The 22371-nt window shown below is 36.1% G+C and overlaps 1 protein-coding gene across 12 annotated transcripts in view; it reads right to left on the bottom strand.

Moving 5' to 3' along the window:
* The window catches only part of KCNK2 (potassium two pore domain channel subfamily K member 2), a 200138-nt gene that overhangs the window by 85233 nt on the left and 92534 nt on the right, over positions 1-22371 (bottom strand). For all 12 annotated transcript variants that reach the window (XM_038542148.1, XM_038542145.1, XM_038542153.1 and 9 more), the window contains one exon: positions 7735-7852. In XM_038542148.1, the coding sequence (XP_038398076.1) occupies positions 7735-7852 (118 nt within the window). The remainder of the gene's footprint in view (positions 1-7734; positions 7853-22371) is intronic.

The raw sequence follows: 22371 nt of genomic DNA, 5'->3' as shown, positions 1-22371 counted from the left end.
TTGCTTGCTTCCAATTTTGGGGTAATTTCTTGATCACATTTGATAGTGACGGCTTTCCAGAAGATTAAAAATATGTTATTGCAAATTTTTCAAAAGTATGCAGAAATATATAAAACTTTTTTTTTTCAGAATACAAGCAATTCCTGATTTGAACATAGCCAAAAAATGAATGACCACTATGCTGATACTGTAGGCAGCCCCCCTCTCACTATGCCCTGTGGTTTCTGTTAGATCTGGACTACCTTGCTGTGTTTTTCCTACTACACAGAACAAACAAAAGTGCTGCCTTACTCCTGGGAAGATTGTATCCCTAATGCTGCCCAATTCCCTTCGATCAGCACAGGATTCTGAGAACTGGGGGCTCTGAATTGAACTTACTTGTGACTGATGTAGCATACATATGCAGAAAGGATGGCTATTTCATTACTGCTGTGGAGTCTTTAATATATTTATGCAATAATCCTGCTTTATTGCCTATCAAATGTAATTTTGCACTCTGCAAACTACCATTCATAAGACATATTCTCTGAGAAATGCATGTTAACTTAGAAAATAAATAAACTCATGTGAAGATTTCAAATGGCAGGAACATATGTTAATACCCTGAGATAGGCTTCATTTTCATTAATTTAGGTGGATGGGAAGAGAAATGGAATCAAATACCCAAAACAATTTCTTAATTTCAATGTCTGTATTTCAACCACACCAGAATTCAACTGTACCACTATTACTTGGAAAAAATAATCATCCACTTTAACAAACTGGCGTAAAGAAAACACAAGTAGATCGTAGGGTCAGTGCTGGAAGTCACTTTCCAAGATTCTCTGCATTTTAAGCTGCCTGAAATCAGTTCAACTTTCCTTTAAAATGGGTTTCTAGGGGCACCCGGGTGGCTCAGTCGATTAAGCAGTTGAGCGTCTGACTCTTAATTTCCTGCACAGGTTATGATCTCAGAATTGTGAAATCAAGGATTGGGAGACTGAGCCCCACATGGGGCTTTGCACTCAGCGGGGAATTTGCTTAAGATTCTTTCTCCCTTTCTCTCCGTTTGTAATCCCTCCCCCCACCCTCATTCTCTTAAAAAAAAATGGGGGTCCAAAATCCAGTCTGCAATTCTCTGAGAATAGCCAACAGACTAGTGAAATGCCACAGAATCATGAGCGTACTAAATTAATAAGATAACACCCAACATCCAAAGCTGCAATAGCATCATCCCCTTGGAGAATGCTCTCTGTCAAATTCTACACCACTGTTTCAAGTCTATTCATTTCCAAGTTCTGATAGTAGCTTCATGAAATCACAACATTGGACAGAAAATAGTCTTACAACTTTTTCCCTCACTCTTTAAATTATAGTTTCCTCCCATATCCAACAGAAATGGTAGATTCCCTGCTCAAGACATGCATAAGGTTGGGGCTCCTGGGTGGCTCAGTGGTTGAGCGTCTGCCTTGGGCTCAGGGATCTTTGAAGCAAGTCCTGCATCAAGCTCACGCGCAGGGAGCCTGCTTCTCCCTCTGCCTATCTCTCTGCCTCTTTCTCTGTGTCCCTTATGAGTAAACAAATAAAATCTTAAAAAAAAATAGACATGCATAAGGCTTCACAGTTTTCAATATATCCTCTGCCTTTCCAATATTAACTTTTCTGTTATTTGGAACTGCTTTTGACAGTTACTCTAAACTTTTCATTTTTTTTTCCTTTTCTGGTGGTGGTTGTTTAGTGTTGTTCTTTTTCTAATCAATTAAGCATTTATGTTAAACAGGCAAAATGTGGGTTTGCAGTAAATCGGTGAGCATTGCCATAACAGTTTTAGCAATTCAGTGTAGGTAAAAGCAAATCGAAGGTTCTGGTGGCTGGTTCGAAATACAGGAAAAATAAACATGGATGCTACATCATTGATTTCAATACCTACACTCAAGTGGTAGAAAACAAGAGTCCTTTGTAAATAGGAGAACCGCTCCTCCAAGGAAATGTCTTCCATAATTCCCAGCATGATGCTTTGGGATATCACGGTTGCTAGAGACTATAATGGTGCCCTTGTTATCTGCATTCTGATGCTCAGAGATCATGACTGAGTGATAAGCTTGGGCAAATCCTGGTCCTGGCATTCTACTTTACTTTCCACTGGGGAAAATTTCATTATATTTTAATGCCTTCAGGTAATAAAATCATCTGACATTTTATTCTGATCTTTAAACTGAACTCAAAATAGAATACACTTGCCCATTACATCATTTTTGCCAACAGCTTGTTCTAGAGTATAAGTGATTTCTTATTGGCTTTAAAATAATTTAAAATACAAGACACAAATAGTCCCCCTTTGGCACTATGCTCAGGGATAAGTATAGGTCTACCAGTAAAATTTCTTTTTTAAATCCTGTATCTGTCAAAGTGGCAGTGAGGAGGGTAAAAGGTGGACATGATTTACCCTCCTCATTGCCACCTCCTTAATTCAAGGCTTCGTCTTCGCTCATAGGGATTAATGGGATGACCTTCTTTGTTGTTTTTTTTTCTGAAGATTTATTTATTTTAGAGAGAGGGGGAGAAGAGGGAGGGGCAGAGGGAGAGGGAGAGAAAGAATTTTAAGCAGGCTCCCCGCTGAGCATGAAGCCAATGCAGGGCTTGATCTCAAGACCCTGAGATCATGACCTGGGCTGAAATCAAGAGTCAGATGCTCAATGGACTGAGCCACCCAGATGCCTCAACAGGATAACCTTCTCACTGGTCTTCTTGCTTTCTCTCATGCCCTACAAATGGCAGTTGAGTCACATCATCCCTCTCTTGTGCTTAAATCTTTCAGGGGCTTCCCAATAATTCAGAATGTTGCCATGACTTATCCAGTCCCACATGCCCTGCCTCCTCTTAATCTTGCTAACCTTGCTTCTTCCTCCAGGTCCTGCCACAAGGACTCATCTGTATTCTTCAAATATGCTCACATCTGTCCCACTCGGGATCTCTGCCATTGCTGGTCCTCTGCCTGAATGCATCTTTACACTCTTCTCTATCTAGCTGATCTCTCCTCATGCTTCACATTTCAGCTTCGATGTCACCTGCTCAGAGAGCTCTTAAATCAGTCTTCAAACATCTCCTTCCTGCTCTGGCTCCCCTAACTACTCTCTATCACCACACATGAACTTCTTGGGTAGCATTTATTGTCATCTGTAATGGTGCTGTTTTTTTAAATGTCCTGATTGATCGCTGGTCTCTCCAGCCCTAATGAGAGCTTCAGGAGGGAGCCCATCCACCTTGCATTCCTAATCTGTCTGATTTAAAGAATAAATAAGCAAAAGTTGGGGAACGGGGCTACTAAAAGGAAGCTTCCAAAAAGGACACAAAGTAGGAAATCTTGGCCATTTGTTAATTCTTTTCTCTTCAGGAGAAAAGAGCACTGTCAATGAGTTGCAAGCCTGCTGCTTAAATATTCATTTCAATATTCAACTTGTACTAGTCACTACGGTGCTGAGTTTCACATGGAATTACTTTAGCATTTTGTCTTCCTCTCTTCTTGAAGCATCAACTTCAACCATCCCAGTCAACCTTCCTATTCCCCTTCCATGGGTGCCTGGGATGGGCTCCTAATTGCTATCTCCACCATCCATCTCCTCCTATCCTCTTCTTGACAGATGCATCTTCTAATGTCACTTTTAACCTGTCACTTCACTTTCCAACAACAGCTAGACCCCAAACCAACCCATATTCTATCTTATTACAGCAAGTCTCAAACATCACATTCTATTCAACTGTACCCTTCCCATCTGAATCACTCAATATTTCCCACTACTCTTTAAACAACCCCTGTAGTCTACTCAAATACTCACTTTTCTATCCTCAAATTAAACCAAGCTCATACCTTTGTATTGCTTAGCCATGTCACAGACTTAGAGGCCCTTTCCCCCTCCAACAATCTAAACCAAAACATTTTCTTCGAAGCATAGATCAAATCCAACTTCTCTAATTAAGCTTCCCCTCCCAGTTCCAGCCCACACGTACTTACCTTCCCTTTTCTTAATTCTTAAACCATTGTTTAAACCACGGTTCCACATAACATTTACTTACACAGACTTATTTCTTTTATTCTTCAGTTATTTCATAAGTGTACATTTAATCTCCCAAATTGGACTGTAAGCAGCGACTGTGTCCTTTATATCCTGGCAGTGGCAGAAATAGCACTGATCCAACAGGAGCCACTTATAGTGACTTACCGATTTACATGGTCCTGAGGATGAATCCCTTCAACTAAAAACAACTATTCTAGATACCTTGCAATTCCCAAACAGAACATAATGTTCCTTAGCCCTAATCTCTCCCACACAAACTCCCAATGCCTAGAATGTTCCCTTTCCGCCTTCATTCACCTGGAAACCTCTTAATTCTCTTTCAGGTCGCAACTAGGACAACATTTACCAAGAAAAGGAAAATACTGTTGCTTCCTTACCCATCCACTTATCTACCTAAATCCCATTATCTACCTAAAGTGTAGTTCATATATATATTAAATACTCTTAATGTATGTGGCACCATACATTATAAATGACTATTTGTCCATTGCCCTCTCTGACTGGTCTGTGGGCAACTTAGGCTCAAGTAATGGATCTTTCATCTTTATAGTAACAGAGTGACAGTGCTGTATTATTTGTTGAATAGATAAAGGAGCGAACTAGCAAACAAGCTGACACTAAAATCTGTTGAAAGCGCTAAGAACATAGTGTAATAGCTATCAATTTAGTGTTATGTAATTTACAACAAGCCATAGTTTATACCATTTAGAATGTGTATTTGTTATTAATTCCAATTGTTAAGCACCCACTATAGGTCAACCACCAGAGATACAGAAAAGACTCAAACCCTAACCTCATAGAATGTGCATCTTACTAGGTGAGACAGGGAGAAGTACAGTGTTTGCTCTGAGTTTGAAAGCACAGAAATGCTCTTAGCAGAAGGCTTCTTTCTGCAAGGATGCTGACACTGAGACAATGCTGCCTTGGACTAAAATGGGGATGGTTTGGATGGTGAGTAGTAGTTACATTATGGATGTACTTTAAAGTCAGAGCCAACAGAACTGATTGATGGACTGGAAGTGAGGCCTGAGGGAATGAGTACAGTCAAGATTGGATTTTAGTCTGCAGCTGTGGAATGGAATTTGTGCAGGGTTTGGAAGTATATGATTTTTGGGAAAAGTATGTAGGTATATATGAAGAGATTCTCTACAATTAGGCCTTAGGGTTTTTTTTTTAAGATTTTATTTATTTATTCATGAGAAACAGAGAGAGAGAGAGAAAGGCAGAGGCACAGGCAGAGGGAGAAGCGGGCTCCATGCAGGGAGCCCGACGTGGGACTCGATCCTGGGTCTCCAGGATCACACCCTGGGCCAAGGCAGCGCTAAACCGCTAAGCCACCCGGGCTGCCCCAGGCCTTAGGTTTTAATAATCTGTTTTGTTTGATTGAACTTCCCTCAGGCATATTTCCAATGCATAGTAAGAGTCCCTGTGGCTTCTTAGAGAAATTGAGAACACTGAATAGACGAATCTTGAACAGCTGCAGCTAACGCAGCTCTGTGAAGCACTGCCTGTACCAGGCACCCCATAAAAGCCACTACAATTTATCCTCCCAAACTGTCTCAAACCTTTTTTTAAAATGACTAATGCAATAGGGCTAGTGCTAGAGGTTACAATTTCTGTGATTGCTAAAAACCACTTCAAAGCTCACATTATTATCACTATGAAGATTAATAATTATACTTTGAGTTTTGCTGAGTGATGGTTTACTTGTCAAATGGACACGGATGAAATAGGCCAACATTTTTATCCTACCCTAGACCATAGTCTCGTCTAAGGTCAGAGGAGATAATTTTGACCTAGGAGTAAAAGACCGTGGAGGAGATGTGGGTGACCTAGAATGACTTAATCCACCTAAGACTGAAGTCTGAGAGAACAGCAGGGGATTTGGGCTGTTGGGCAGCTACCTAAACAACCGGAATAATCAGCTCCTGTGCTTAATGGCTATAATTTGGGGTAAGGCTGGTAATAATGGTTTATTTTTTTCATGTGTTGAAGTATATGTCTGCAAAACTTACTGAATTTGGGATTCAAAAAATGAGACTGTTTACAAACATATGATGCAACTGTAAGTCAGTATAATGACTAAGTCTCTTGCAGAATGATTTACTGGTGGTCATAATGAGTTAGAACTTGGACTTTTGAGTTTTCATGGGGCAGAAACAAACCATTCTCACTCAGTCTGTGAGGTTGTTTTTTTTCTCCCTCTTCTAGACTCTAAGTAGTTTACACAATAAACAGTTATTTCCATAGTAGAAATGGTCCAAGACGTCTAAGCTCCAAAGTTAACCTGTCATTATGGTTAGAAATCAAGGTTGCCATTCTTCCAGGTTTTCACAGCCACACAACTTTTGACCTAGCTGGTGGAAATGGAAGAGTAAATATAGCTCCTTGACCTCTTAACAAAGGCAAAAATCAACATGCTCAGGTATTTATTTCACTGGCAAGTGATCGGGTACAAAGAGGCATTACAGTAGTTTCGGATAATGACAGGACTCTACAAACTCAATTTTCAAAGGAAAATTTTAAGCAGGAGTTCATCTATACACTGTCCATGTCCTCTTACTTAGGAGTTCAATATAAAGTACTGAGTTGAAACCTTATCTACTCCATAATTTATCAATGGTATCACATAAGAAAATGAAAACATTTAGAATCATAATTCACAACCCGAAATCAGGCCCATGATGGGAAATCTCATCACAAGCTTATGTAGAAGGGAAGAATTCTTCTTCCACTGAAAATTCCTTCATAACTGAGATGAGTCATTTCCTTCCCTTTCTTGAAAATTATGCTTTAAACCCACCTCCTTTCATGAAATAAGACAGCTGTAACCCTTCCCAATCCCCAAAGCATGGCAAGTGTGGTTTTCACTATGGGTCTGTATTTATAGCTTCTGGATATTTCTTGGGCACTGAATGCCTAAATACCAGAAGAAAAGTCATCCATATATACCCATTCTGCTTCCTAGAAGGTGCTGAGCATATGCACAGTCAACCCAAAAAGAGACCATGTTCCATTATGTGGTCCTTTTTAACATTATAACAGACAATATAAATAGGAGGCAAACAGCAAGGGTTTTAACTTTAATTCTTTTTGTAATTTTCCTATTTCATTGTTAATTTTTATACGTTTGTGCTATTGCAAAAACAATATATATTTTAAAAGCCCTAAAGTAATCATAACAGACTAGCATATAAGAACAGAAACAGTCTGCTGAAATGTAGAGTTAAAATTTAAAAATTTTAACTGAAATTAAACTGAAAAAGGTGATATCAAATAAGAGCTTCATGAAAAGAATGTCAAAACTGTACTCAAATCTTTTTTTTTCTACACTAAAAAAATCAAAGATGCAGGGAAATTTGAAACTACTTGCCCTCCCCAAAACCATTATTTCAAGCCATTTCTTGACATTACTATCCATTAGTCAAATGACTCAAATGTGCTGCTCCCTGGGTTCATATACATCTTAAACTTAACGTAGTATTCCAGTACAATAACTAATTCATTTCCATCATTCCTTTGTTCAAACCTTTAAACCCTCTTTTCCAAATCAATTTACTAAAATCTACTTTTCTACCTTCCATAGACCAATTTGACCAACTGTAAAAGCAAAATGCAAACATGAAGTTTAGCTCACAAGCTGTACCAAAATTAAAAAACAAAATAAGTTGTCTCCTACCTATAGTTGTTATAACAGTCCCAGCAAAGAAGAAGGAACTTCCCAAATCCCAGTGACTGATTTGATTGGAGGTGTTTCCTAAAGGTATAATCCCTGCATTTATTGCTGCCACTATTTGCTGCAAGTTTAAAAAGAAATTTATCAGTACACATGAATCACATGGAGGCATCAAACAGTGTATATTTCACCCAGTTGATGAATTAGACAAAGAGAATCAATTCTAAAGCTTGCTTTCCCATTTGAAGTATACAATATAGATTAAGACTTTATTCTAAAGAATGTAATAAATTAAATGATAAAATTGTATTTGATATCAAGTGAATAGATCTGTATGGAGCACATCATACTGTACCAATATGCACCCGTATCTCATCCATTAATATATTCAGTGACTTACTTGAATTAACTACTACATACAGCCATGTTTTTTAGTAAGTACCACAGAGTTAAAATATCAGATTGCAAACTTAAGATTTAAATAATACATAACAGCTTCATCAAAAAGCAACTATTTTCAAAGTGCTCATCATTTTGAATGTTAAGCATATGCAGGCAAGCCTGGGTTGTATATGACTGTACAGCGTATTTATCAATAAGGTCCAACAAAACAGGTTAAGATGAGAAGGAAAGGCAACAGCAATTCGCTATCACACTTCACTTAGTCTATGTTTATCTAGATTCTTAGAATCTCTGCAGACTTTTTATAAATTCTATTAAAATATAGCATCACCAAAATATCACCAAAGGTCCATAGATGACAATCACTCAACAACATTCATATAGGGACTGTAGGATCTGGATGCCACTTTGAGTAGTTTAGAGAGACAGACAGAAAGATAACATTATAATCCCTTTAATCATAGATCCTGAGCAAGGGATGGGGAAATGCAGAAGCACAAAACATAGAAGAGAATATAGGAGAAAATTGTGTAGTAAAAGAGAAACACACAGATTGTAGGAAAAGATGTTTCTGCGTATAGTTTTAGAAAACTTTATCATTTAATTTCCAGATTTTAAAATTGGAAGGAGCTTCTTTTGATAAGCAAGATGAAGAGAAAGGTAAAGTGACTTGTTTAAGGTTTACTGGCAGACAAACAAAAACTACACTGTGAAAATGGAAGGCACTACCCCAGGAAGTTATGGAAAAGAGCATGTAATCCAGAACTGAAATGCAATATAAAATTTCAGTTGTCTGATTTCTTTCACCCTAGAAATTAAAACTTCAATAGTTCTGTGTAAAGTTAATTGAACGGTAATGCTTTTTTTAAAAAAAAAATTAACAATAACGTATATTTATTGTAAAAAAAATTTAGGAAAATACAGAAAGGCATTAACAAAGATAATAAAAATTATTTATAATTCCAGAATCCAGAGAAAACCACTGTGAACATGTTAGGGTACCTACCCCTGGTTTTTTGCTATAATTTTTACATGGTTGGATCTATGAAATATATGATATGTATTCTCTATTTTTACTCAGTGTTTTTTTACGTATAGTTTTTCTTTGTCATTACCATTTTACTTAATCATTGCCAGATATGTAGACATATATGCTATTCTAAAATTTCTTATGTAAAGTGCTGCTGTGAACATATTTATGTATAAATGTTTTTCATTTCTGAATATTTCATTGAGATATAGCTAGAAATAAATTTGTCACAGTAAAGATTATGAATATTTTAATGAACTTGATTTACAGTATCAGGTAGTTATCCAGGAAGGTTGTTACAATTTACAGTTGCCCCCTAACAATTTACAAATGCTTAGCAATGCTATTACCTCCCTCTAATATTAATATTTTATCTTTAGTGAATTGATAAGAATTGTTTATATTTACAAACCCTTTATTGTGAGTGAAGTTAAACAATAATGCTTCCTTTATTATATATTAAATGCACACAAATATAGATATATATGCATATATGTACACAACACACAATAAAGCTACTTTTGAGATATTTGATTTTTTTCACCTTTCTATTATAATTTAAATATAGATAAGGCAGGCCTCCCTGACTTTCTTTTAAAAATAGTTTTGTAGTTACTAATCTATTATTCTTACATTAACTTTACAATCATTTAGTTAAATTTTACAGACATTTTCATTTCCACAGGTTTAACCTATTTCCATTATTTGGATACATGTGAAATTCATAAGTTAAATAAGGAAACTGAACACTATTATAATAGTGAAACTTCCTATCACAGATCATGGTATGAATCTCCATTTATTGAGTCCATTAATATCCTGAAATAGAGTACTTTTTCATGCTTCACACAGGTCTGTTAGGTCATTCTTAGGCATTTTACTTTTTCCCATTTTGAATTATAACTGGTTATTGCTGCTGTATACACAAATATATCCTGCCCATTCTCTGCACAAGCAACTCTCAAACTTTTTATCTCAAAACCACTTTACAGTCTCAAAAATTATTGAAGACATCAAAGAGCTTTTTATATGTGAGTTATAACTATTGATATTTACTATATTTACTAGAATTTCTAATTTTCAAGATGTTTTGATTAATTCATGTAAAAATAACAAGGCGGCCATTATATGTTAATATAAGCAACCTGCTTTTATGAAGATAACTGTTTTCTAAATTCAAAAAATATTTAGTGAGAAGAGAGGTACTGTTTTGTAATTTTATAAATATCTTATATTTCTGGGTTAATAGAAAACAGATTCTAATACATGCTTCTGCATTTAACCCACTGGAGAGCACATCACATAGCCTTCAAAAACTCCACTATAAACTCATGAGACAAGGGAATTGGAAAAGGCAAAATCATCTTAGCATTTTTAGTAAAACAGACCTCTGAAAGGGTCTTGAGATGACATTTTGAGAACCACTGCTGTATACTGAAAATTTTTTGTTTGATTTTGCTTTCTACCTTGAGAACCAAAGTAAGCAACTTACAGCTTACAAATAATGGCAATTTACCTCTGTATCTTCCAAAAGTTATGTTTTGTTACCTTTCATCCCTTATTACATTCATCAGTATTTCCACAGCAATGTTAAATAAAAATAATAAAAAATAAAAATTAAAAAATAAAACTTCTTTGTATTTTTGTGACATGAAATCCTCAATGTTTTTAGTGTTTTATCATTAAATATACTATTGGCATGAAAATGGCATTTAATTAAATAACTACAAGAACAAGCAAATAAAAGGACTTATAAATAAAACTTAAAAATCTAAAAATGTTTTTGGAAATATTTTCAGATAGCAATAAACAGAAGGGATGTGCATATAAACATTGAAAGCATAGGCTCATAATCTCTACCTTTGTAACTCCCAGGAAAACTAATGCTTCCAGTAAAATAATCAAGGAAAAGGATGGTGGATTTAGATACATCATAAATATATCCCAAGTATATTTTTTAAAAATGGGTGATATAGTTGTAAACAAGAGAAGATAAGGCATGTCTTTAGACTCCACCCCATTAAATACAATTAATTATTTTACTGACTAGAAGCAAGCTAATTTTTCCAGAAATTGACAAAACAGCTTACATGGTCAGCACCATTATTTTACCCAATTTCTTTGTTGCCAATGATGAGGTGCAACATTACCCAGACACTTAGATAACATCCACAAATTATTTAAATGCAAAAGAAGCAAATGTAGACCTAATGTACGGTTTGTAAATAGTTACCACAGAGCTGTGATTATTGCAACAGAGGCTTGAGATGGAACTGGGAATATGTCAGATCACTATGCGAATGAGTCTATCACAAGGCTCTTTATTTGGATTATTCTTTTGAATTTATTTTATATTTTTGTACAAGATCTCTTGGTCTATATCCACAGGAAACTGGTTGCCCAGTACTGGTATAGATCTAAAAGTCTCTGATTTCAACATCAACTCAGGCTATCAAAGCACATAACAAATGCCTTCTTTAGAACTGTTTCTGCATGTGCCATATTATGTGACTAGAGTAAAACTTCATCAGCAATAAAAATTCACTTTTCCATAAAAGGTCACTTTTGCAAACAATCAAGTCATGTTGACAACCTACAAATATGTTGAATTGTTTAGATTAAAGGAAATTTGGATCTATGAATTTAATCCTAATCTATGATTAGTTGAAGTCTGATTAAAGAGGGCTTCCAAACTTAAAATCTATAATAGAGATTGTATAAAATACTCTTGTTTGGACTCACATTTAATTTTGATCTTCAGTATATAGACAATCATAGAATGTACATCAAGAAAAATAAGTTGAATACATGCTTCTAGTCAAGAGTATAAACTGAAACTTCAGAAATAGAGCTCTAAGAGCTTTGCACACATTGAGATGATAAAGGTAATTAGTCATAAAAGTAATGATGAAAAATCTCAGTTTCCATGACAGTGATGTCTTTAGAACAGAAGTTCACAGAGTTCTACTGTGATTTTGTGCATTCTTGAGTTGTAACAGGTTGTCTCAATGTCATTTGGCATTTTGGAACTATATTAATCTCTTACACCAAACACCGATAAAACACACTTATTTGTAATTGTACGAAACTAGCCTTGGAATGCAAAGCAATCACTGACAATCATGAAAATGTTTCCATGAGTCCAATGCCTAGGAACAACTTTTTCATGTGTTAGAAAGTTCTTGACTAGTTATTTTGTCATTGAAGGAAAATGTGTCAAAAATTAAATAACCCCAGGGAAGATGTGAATACATTGTTTTAAAAATAGGCTATATCATAGATTTTAAAATACAAGTGATACCAGAAGTTCTGGTTTTGCTTTTTTCCCCCTTTACTCAGATGCTCAGATGTTCATGTTCATCAAAACAATACAGAATGTTCTGAATGCCTTCCATACATTCCTTCTCTGTTAATACCATAATCATGATTTCATTTAAAAGTATATTTTCATACCTATAATTCTAAAAGTCACATTAATAATTTGAAGGTTTTAAGTGATGTAAAAATTTTGAACTGCAGGTATTAGGTATTAGTACCTAGCTGAGTTACATCAATGATATATGTGTAACTGGCTCAATGACAACTTTTTTAGTTTTATTTACTTATTTAAGTAATCTCCATACTCAACCTGGAGCTTGAACTCATGACCTGATCAAGAATCACATGCTCTTCTGACTGGGCCTGGCAAGTTCTTATAACTGGGTATTTAAGATTGATTTCATTTTTTTCTCATTTGGAAAAGAACACTACTTCCAATAAATTGATATAATAGCCAAGTCCAGTTATAATTAAACTGACATCTGTACTATTACACACTTGCTTAAAGAGGAAGAGAAGTATTATCTTGCCAAATTTCTGTAATGAATAATTATACAACTCTCTCTCTCTCTCTCTCTTTCTCTCTCTTTTTGCCATTATTTCCTTGTGGGGGAACCCAGTTTCATCCTGAGAGGAAACTAGTCTTTAGGAAAAGAATCAAATCACATATTCACAACATCACATCTGAACACTTGAAGTATGTAAGCAAGATTATTTTGAAAGACTTGAAGAATGTGTAATGAGAAAAGCAAAATAATAAATGATGCTCTCATTGCTGAAGAACTTTGAGAAGATACAGTGGTGGATATCATTACTATTAATTGTTATACCACATAAATAATCATCATCTATCAATTATATGCAGTAACATATGAGTACTGTTGCCAAAGGCTATCGTTATTTATCTCATTCTTAACCTTCTGGTTATACATCACCACCACTATCACCTAATGTCAGATGATATGATCTGCTTTGAAAGGTCCTGCTCATAAAACCAGAGACAATCCCAAGATGGCCTTTACTCTTACAGGCTCATAATTCACATACTGCACTGGTGAAGCCTAGGCAACCTTGACTAGCATGTTTGAATCAATGAGGAGTCACATTTGTTTATCCATTTCCTAAGTAGTTTTTTAAAAGTTTATTGGCCATATCTGTTTGAAATTTTATTTACAGACATCATTTGCAAAAGAAGCTTCCCCTCTAATTCAGTGACATGTAGTAGTCTTAATTACTGGGGCTGCTTCTTAGACATAACAAATTAGGTTCAATAGAGAAGTACTATTATAGAAGCTTTACTGTAAACTTGAATACAAAGGTAGCCCATGGTACATCCTGCCTACCACTGGGGAAAATGCCCAGAAACCAAACCCATCTTCTTCCCTTTTTTGTTCTTTCATGGTATTCTGGAAACTAAAGTAATGACTGACATTGGCTTCCTTGTATGAGATAATATTTCAGTCAGAATACCTCTTGGGACCATTGACAATCCAACAAGGTATCAAACAACTTCTTGAAAATCACAATGTATTAACATATTGCTCCACAAGACTATTCAGGGCAGCTCTCAGCTAATGATGGTACTAAGTTGAACCATGTAAAACTGCCGATATCGGAGCCCTTTTTGGTCTACAAAATGACAACTTTATATTAATGTAAAAAAGAATGGTACATATGTTTTCATAAATAGTTTGTGATAACATGCTAACTCTCATTTCATTGTGACATCTATTACTTCAGCATTAAGGCTCATTCCCACAAGCAGGAAACTGTTAACATCAATCAATCTATTATGGTCTTGCTCATAGATCTACATGAAGAATATACTTCATGTAGTACGTTTTTTGTTTTTGAAGAATATATACTTTTCAGATTAAGTAAAACCCTATTTGCTGAGAATTCCATTCTGAAAAAACACGGCGTACTACTGAATTATTATTGGAAATTCAAGTTGTGTCCAACTTTTGCACATACCTCATATGTCAAAGGATACTATCTAATACTTAAGATGCTTGTATTTTGCACAAGTAAATTTACATAGTCATCATTTGATATCAAATATTCCATACTAATATATATTCTAGCCTCCAATTTGATAAATGAATTTGAGATACATTACATGTAACTTTGTTTTTCCAAAATTTTACAGTTATATGGAGATGACACATGTTTTGTTTTGTTTAGGAAAAATAGAGGAATCTATATGAATTCTAAAAAGAAAAAGGAAACCTAAAATCACATTCTACAATTAAATAAACTGTTATAAGAATTGACAAAGGTTAGGTTTTTTAAACCTAACATTGATAATCTTTTTCTTTTAAAAAATATATCTTTGATTTCTGCGGAGAAAAAAGATGGAGTAGTATATTTGCATATTTTATACAGAACACAGGTGATTAAAGCGTTCTATATTTAGAGTCTGGTAAAGAAGCAAGTTTTCACTGTTTCTCCGGTGTATATCTTTTAAGTGAGAAAGGTAATATCCAATAATGTTTTTCATCTATTGTTCTTGTTGAAAACAATTTGAATCAAAATACATTTCGTGTTTTCTTTAAAAGGCTTTCAAAATCCTTGAATGTGTTTCCAAGTAATCTATTACCTACGTTTAACCACACATTAATTAGAAACTTTTTATAAAGAACCATCCTTTTATTCAAAAACAAAACAAAATGTAATTCTTTTTTTTAAGTAAGCTCTACACTCAACATAGGGCTTGAACTCACGACCCCAAACTGACAGTCACAAGGTCTACCAGACTGAGCCAGCCAGGTATCCCAAAAAACTTAATTCTTATAATCTAAAAAAGAAAGTATTTCCTAAGGGAAGTGGTTTCCATGCACCAGACTTTAGAAAGCACGTCTAAAAGTAAACATCTGGCTTACCTTCCCCTGTCCTTCCTTCTATTTAGGGATTACACCATTGCATGTCAAAGCTATTTTTATACACACTAATGAAATGTACAGCTTTTTTTTTCTTGCTCTTTTGAAAGTATAAATTTATTTCCTAGGAGAAACAAAGCTTAAAATCTAGAGTTAGGAAAGAACAGAGAGTTAGAGTTGGATGTCACCAATAGGGCCCAAAGCAAGAGCCAAACCACTTGGCATTAAAGTTGTCTTCCCTGATTATAATCATTTTGGAAGATATTTTGAATCATAACATGAATATACAAGTTATCAGACATTTGGAAAAATAAGAATAAAAAAGATCACTCATAGGCCCTAAAACAGTTTTTACAACATGCATATATTCAATATTTTTAAAAAGATTATTTATTTATTTATTCATGAGAGACACAGAGAGAGAGAAAGGCAGAGACCCAGGCAGAGGGAGAAGCAGGCTCCATGCAGGGAGACTGACATGGGACTCGATCCGGGGTCTCCAGGATCACACCCTGGGCTGAAGGCAGCGCTAAACTGCTGAGCCACCCGGGCTGCTCAGTTTTTGGTTTTGTTAATAGTTATAATACTTAAGTGTGCTTTCAACTATTTTCATATAACATAAACACGTTCCAAGGCCTTTTGAAGCCATTAATATCTCACTTCATAGCCATCAATAGGGCACTGAGGAGCTACATGTAAAATAGTTTATATAACCAACCCTCTGTTAATGAATCAATTTGTACCACCGTATCCAAGCTCAAGTGACCATTTGCAACGTTGTTACAGAGATGATTGATACCTCAGACAAGGACTGCATGTGAAACACTAAAATTCTGTTCTTTGAGCCCTGCGTGAAATGACACCGTGGTATAGAATGAATAAAATGTGGTCAAGACCCTTGAGTGCTTGCAACTCTGGAGAGCCAGGAAAATACATGTGAAGCAAGCATACTGACATCTGCATTTCCCCAGCTGTGCATTTTTCCATGTTTTCCTGGATTCCATATTATTCTATGGTATATTAATATTCTACCAGAATATTCATCTCTGTCTATCTTTTGGGCTCCTTCCACTTCATCTCAGCATTAGGAAAAGAGATTAATAAAAGCACAGGAAGATATAGAGAAAGAAGGAGGTGGAACAAGAAGTCGGCAAGACACAAAAGAGCAAGTAGAGGGGAAAAGCTAAATGTTAGTTAGATAACGAAGAAGAGACAGTTCTAGAAGAATCAGATAGGAACTTAATTCAAGTCATAGTCACTCTATCTAGGAAGTTCTTTTAAAAGAGGTTGTCCTTAAAATAGGATTTGAGTAGGCAGAAATCTGAGATCAAAAAGACACAGCATCTAAGACAATATTTTTATAGAAGTTTTGCCTCGGGCATACCACACTAACCAGCATTTATTCATGCACTGCTTTGAAGGTCTTAAGTTCAAAACTGATGAGAAAAAAACAGCTCAAAATGGAGCAAAGGGAGTCTTCCTCTGTCAATTACATGCATCCACCGAATTCCCACATTTAGAGATTCTGATGACTTTTTCAGTAAAATGCCCCTGATCTCTATTCATTTGATTTTCCAGTACACTTAAGCCTATATTTCCATAACAGATACAAATTTAAACTAAAAAGTGCTTTATACCTTTAATATAAAAGTAATCACAGGGGAAACAGGGAAATTATTCCAGTTTCCACAGAAAGGCAACTTTTTTTTTATTATAGGTCTTAAAAACAAATGATTTTTTTTCCTGCCCTTTCTGAATTTGTAACTAAAAGATCATTGACAGGATTGAAAATCTCAGGCTCTGTACACACACACACACACACACACACACATATACACACACCCAACAAAGTGGCCAGCTAATCAAATTTGTGTTTGAATAAATCAAACTCCCATAACCCAAATCAGCCATCAGTAAAGGCAAAATATTACAATACTAAAACATTTCAATAACATTCTGATCAGCAGTTCCTCTGTTTTAGCTCCCCTCCTCCCAATTTATGTATTTCTTACTTCAACAGAGTTGACTCATTGCCATTAATAAATCTAAAAGAAATTGCTACGCTTCCAGGTTCCAGGCAAGATTTCTTAATACACTGCAGAGTAAGTTTACTAATGACTTGCTAACATTACACAGAGAAAAAGGAAGTCTGGCAAAACTGCTTAATATGTTTATATTTCTTGGCTCAATGTCACAAAATCAAGACGGCAAAAATAGTATATGAATAACTTCCCAAAACATAGTGATTCATAACCATCCTTAGCTCTTCTCCAACTTTTCCCCATATTTCTCAATTACACACCCATACACTCACCAGTCATAGCGAATACTGGATTGGTTGAAATCCATTTTCTTGAGAAACAAGAACCTGATAGAATTTTATATATTGTTCTAAGCTGACTGGAATGATAGAGCTACCCTTTGACACCTGTCCAGTAGTTACTGCACAAAAATGCAATTAAACCCTCCCCTTGGGCACTTCTCAGACTGATTTAAGAGTGTCACACCACAATCATCTGCACTGAAAATGAGCCTGGCATCTTTCCTCATGTTTTCTACATTAGTCATTCACATATGCTGTATTGTTCATCTTCATTCACACGAGGATATCAATCTTAAGGGCATTTCAGAGCACAGTAACCTATGAAACAAAAGATGCTCCAAAATCCACATGATAAGCATGAGACTGGAGGGTCTTTCCTGCTCAGAGGCTTAGAGTATGAATATACCATTACCCTCATTTAGTGGGGAATGGGTCCAATGCCTGGAGAGGTAGCAAGTTGGCCCAACATCCATAGGTGATCTTTGCTTTTCTTGCCCCTGAACATTTTCCAACTAAGCATGTGTTTATGCTGGTGGAATGAGCATGATAGGTTTAAACTGGGCAGGGAGAGAAAGAGAAATGCATAATCACATTAAAGCAACATCTTGTCTCTGGAGGGTCCAGAGTGCTGGCATCAGGAGATGACTGAATACACCTGAATGTCACTCATTTTTTTAAATCACTTGCTGTGCATCTGATGGGTGTCCCTTGGTAGCTCTGTCTCAAGTAACTATCTGAAACTTGCAGTGTAAGACCTGAGGTGCTTCACAATCTCATAAAATTAACCCTGTGCCCATTATCAATACAGTATCACTTAACGGTAATCACACATGTATTATTTACCTTCCAAAGAAGTTGAGGCATAAAGAGGCTACATGGATCACTAATTCAAAATAAGTAAACCCAATAACTAACCTGGTAGACCAGTCTCTTGTCTTGGTGATACAATTTAGCTGTATTATAGCTGTGGTTGCCTAGTGTTGGACTATAGTGTTCGTTTATAGTATAATTTTTATGTGAAAACACATGGGAAGTCCCAAGCAATAAATATATTTATAAATAAATTGTTTAAAAGAATCCATTCATAAGTTTGAAGCTGGGTGAACATCTTGTTTATTTTATCCATATGTATATAATGTATCCCAAATGGTCATAAGGCCTTGTCTTCAATGTGTATGTCACATACGGCTTATGCATCTAGCATAATACTAACTGCTCAAGAATTAACTATTTGTGGCATATCTTGTGCTTACTGATTTCTAAGTACACAAATAATCACTATCATGAACTGATAGGAAAGAGCGCTAACTGCATTCTACAGGTCATGGTGAAGAGAGTAAGACTTTGAAGTAACACTTTACACAGCTAATCTCTTACACCATGCAACATGTCTTCAATGTGGCCCACAAAACACTACATTCTCTGGCTTTTCTCCAGTCTCCCTGAAGGATGTTTCATCCTCTTCACCTTTGAGCCTATAATTCTGTCCCTCATCCATCCACATTCCTAGTGATTTCATTTAAACTGAAGGCTCTAAATATTATCAATATGTGATAACTACCAAATGTATTGTTCATTCTGCACTGCTTCCCTACCTGGATGTCTGAAAGGAAATCCAAATCAATCATATGCCAAATTGAACTCTCAAGCTCCTCTCTAAAACCTGAACCACCTGAGTTTTACCTGTATCATTAATTGGCCACTTTATTTTTCCAGTTCTTAAGGTCCCAAACCTATAAATCATCCTTGACTTCTTTCTCTTACACCTCATATCAAATACCATTAAAAAAAAAAAAAAAAAACAAATACCATTAGTTTTACCTTCAAAATATCCATTTGACCATGTCTCATCCCATACATCACTTTTGTCCCCAACCCTAGACTACTAGGTCCCATGAGGGGTTCCAATTTTGCCTACCTACATCTATACCTCACAGGTAACCACAGTGATTCCTTTAAGTCATAAGTCAGATCATGTACTTGCCCTCCTCTCTACCTGGAATGCCTTTCCCCAGGTATTCACACATCTATGAACCGGTAAATATCTTTCAGGTTGTGCTAAAATATCTGAATTCCTTCATTCGCTAATTTAATTAGCCAAGGTGGCAATTCTCTATCATGTAATCTATATTACTTTTTCAAAACTCTTAAGACTTTTTGAAATTACCTTATATGTTTATTAATTCACTTATTTTTTGTTTCTATAATCATAAGAACCTTACTTGAGTTGCTCATGGCTTTAAAACCCATAACCTCAAGTGGTGTGATATCAGCAAAATGGTGAAAGAGGAGGCCTCAGATCCTCCTCCTCCAGCAGAGATACTGGTTCAACAATGTACAGGCCAATTCCCTTAATGAGAAATCCAGAAACCAGTTAAGAGGCTCCTGAACTCCAAATAAGCACAAAACCAGTCACATCAAAGCTGGTAGGAAAATTCATGGCCCTTATTCACAATAGTCCTCCCTCAGTTCAGCATGGTGTAAATGGGAGAAAACTTCCAGTCCCTAGCTTCTCCCTGGGGAGGCAAAGAGCTGAAACATGCATCAAATGTTAGGAGGCATTGCCCAAGGGATTGTTTTTTTTTTCTTTTAAAGATTTTATTTGGATCCCTGGGTGGCGCAGAGGTTTAGCGCTTGCCTTTGGCCCAGGGCACGATCCTGGAGACCCGGGATCGAGTCCCACGTCGGGCTCCCAGTGCATGGAGCCTGCTTCTCCCTCTGCCTATGTCTCTGCCTCTCTCTCTCTCTCACTGTGTGCCTATCATAAATAAATAAAAAAATTAAAAAATAATTAAAAAAAGATTTTATTTATTCATGAGAGACAGGGAGAGAGAGGCAGAGGCACAGGCAGAGGGAGAAGCAGGATTACACCCTGAGCCAAAGGCAGACACTCAACTGCTGAGCTACCCAGCAGTCCCCAAGGGATTGCTTTGTGCCTTGCCTATGTCAGAGCGCTGATGGGGCCTGGTACACTCTAGATCCCTAGGGAGAATTAGTGAGAACACAAGTGAGCTGGGCAGCTTCCATCCGCTCCAGAGGACCCATGGTACAGCAGACAGAAACCAATAGAGCTTGGCAACCTCTCCCTTAGGGGAAAAAGTCTGAGTGGAGTATATGTTCAACACTCTGATTTTTGGAATGGCTATCCAAAGGATTGCTTTTTGTTTCACCCAACTCAAAAGCACAGACTGATGGGGATACAGCCTACTCAAAAAAACCTTAGGAACACCAAGAATAACAAAAACCTGGGAGGCTTGCAGCAGCTTTGAAAAAACTGCAGTACTACAGACAGACACCAGAGGTAGCAAGAGATTACAAGCTCCTGAAAAAAAGAAACTGGCAAATCCAAGTAACTGAGATTTTACATGCACAAGTTCAGAGAAACACATCCACAGAACAGGTCTAAGAAGCTTGTAGAATTCAAGCTGGGATGATTGGAGAAAGCACTTCCCCATACATAGTTTGTAAAGAATGAGAGAGGCGGCTATTTTATCAAATGAGTAGATCACAACACAAAGTTACAAAGCATATGAAGAAACAGGGGAGGGAAGCATGGTTCAACTGTAGGAGCAAAATAAATGCCCAGAAACAAACATTAAAGAAACAAAGGTATATCAATTACCTCAAGGAATTCAAAAGAATCATCATAAAGGTGTTCAATGAGTTCAGAAAACAATGCATGAACAAAATGGGAATACCAACAAAGAGATGGAAAGAACTAAACAGAAACTTAGGAGCTGGAGAATATAATAACCCAATTAGAAAAACTCTAGAGGAATTCAACAGCAGACCTGAATGACCAGAACCAGGGAACTCCAAAGCAAGATATTTGAAATTATCCAAAGGAATGAGAGAGAGAGGGAGAGAGAGAATGAAAAAGAGTGAAGAAAGTTTAAGGAATTTATGGACTACCATCAAGCATACTAATATATACGCAAGGCCTTTGATGTGGAAGAGGGAAAGAGGCAAAGAGCTTATTTGAAGAAATAATGGCTGAAAACTTCCTAATTCTGTGGAATAAAAAGGACATCCAAATTCAAGAAGACTGAAAGACTCCAAGTAGAATGAATTACAGAAGTCCACACCAAAACACATATGATGAAATTGTCAAAAGTCAAAGACAAAAAAAAAAAAAGAGAGAGAGAACTTTAAAAGCAGCGAGAGAAAAGTGACTTATCATATGCAAGCATGCCCCCATAAGACTATAAGCATATTCTCAGCAGAATACTTGCAGGGTAGAAAAGAATGGGATGATATATGCAAAATGCTGAAAGAAAAAACTGCCACCTAAGTTTACGGTACCTGGTAAAACTATTCTTCAAAAATTAAACTCAACTACTTTCCGAAATAAACAAAAGCTACTGGAGTTCATCACCCCTTGACCTGCCTTATAAGAAGTGCTAAAGAGATTCCTTCAAGTTGAAGTAAAAGGTTATTAAAGAGCAATCAAGGAAGCACATGAAAGTATAAACTTAATTGGTACAGGTAAATAGGTTGACAACTAGAGTTCTGTTGATCCATAACGGTGATGCATAAATCATTTTTAATTCTGATATAGAAATTAAAACATAAGAGTATAAAAAATAAATATAACTAAAAATATGCTCATGGATACAAAATAAAAATGTAATTTGTGATCTCAATATCACAAAGTGTTTGGGGTGGGAAGAAAGAAGAGTTCTGTATGT

This window comes from Canis lupus, chromosome 7, assembly GCF_011100685.1.
Source record: "Canis lupus familiaris isolate Mischka breed German Shepherd chromosome 7, alternate assembly UU_Cfam_GSD_1.0, whole genome shotgun sequence".
Classification (NCBI taxonomy): Eukaryota; Metazoa; Chordata; class Mammalia; order Carnivora; family Canidae; genus Canis; species Canis lupus.
Note: the sequence above shows the minus strand (reverse complement) of the source record. Positions and strands in the feature narration are given on the sequence as shown.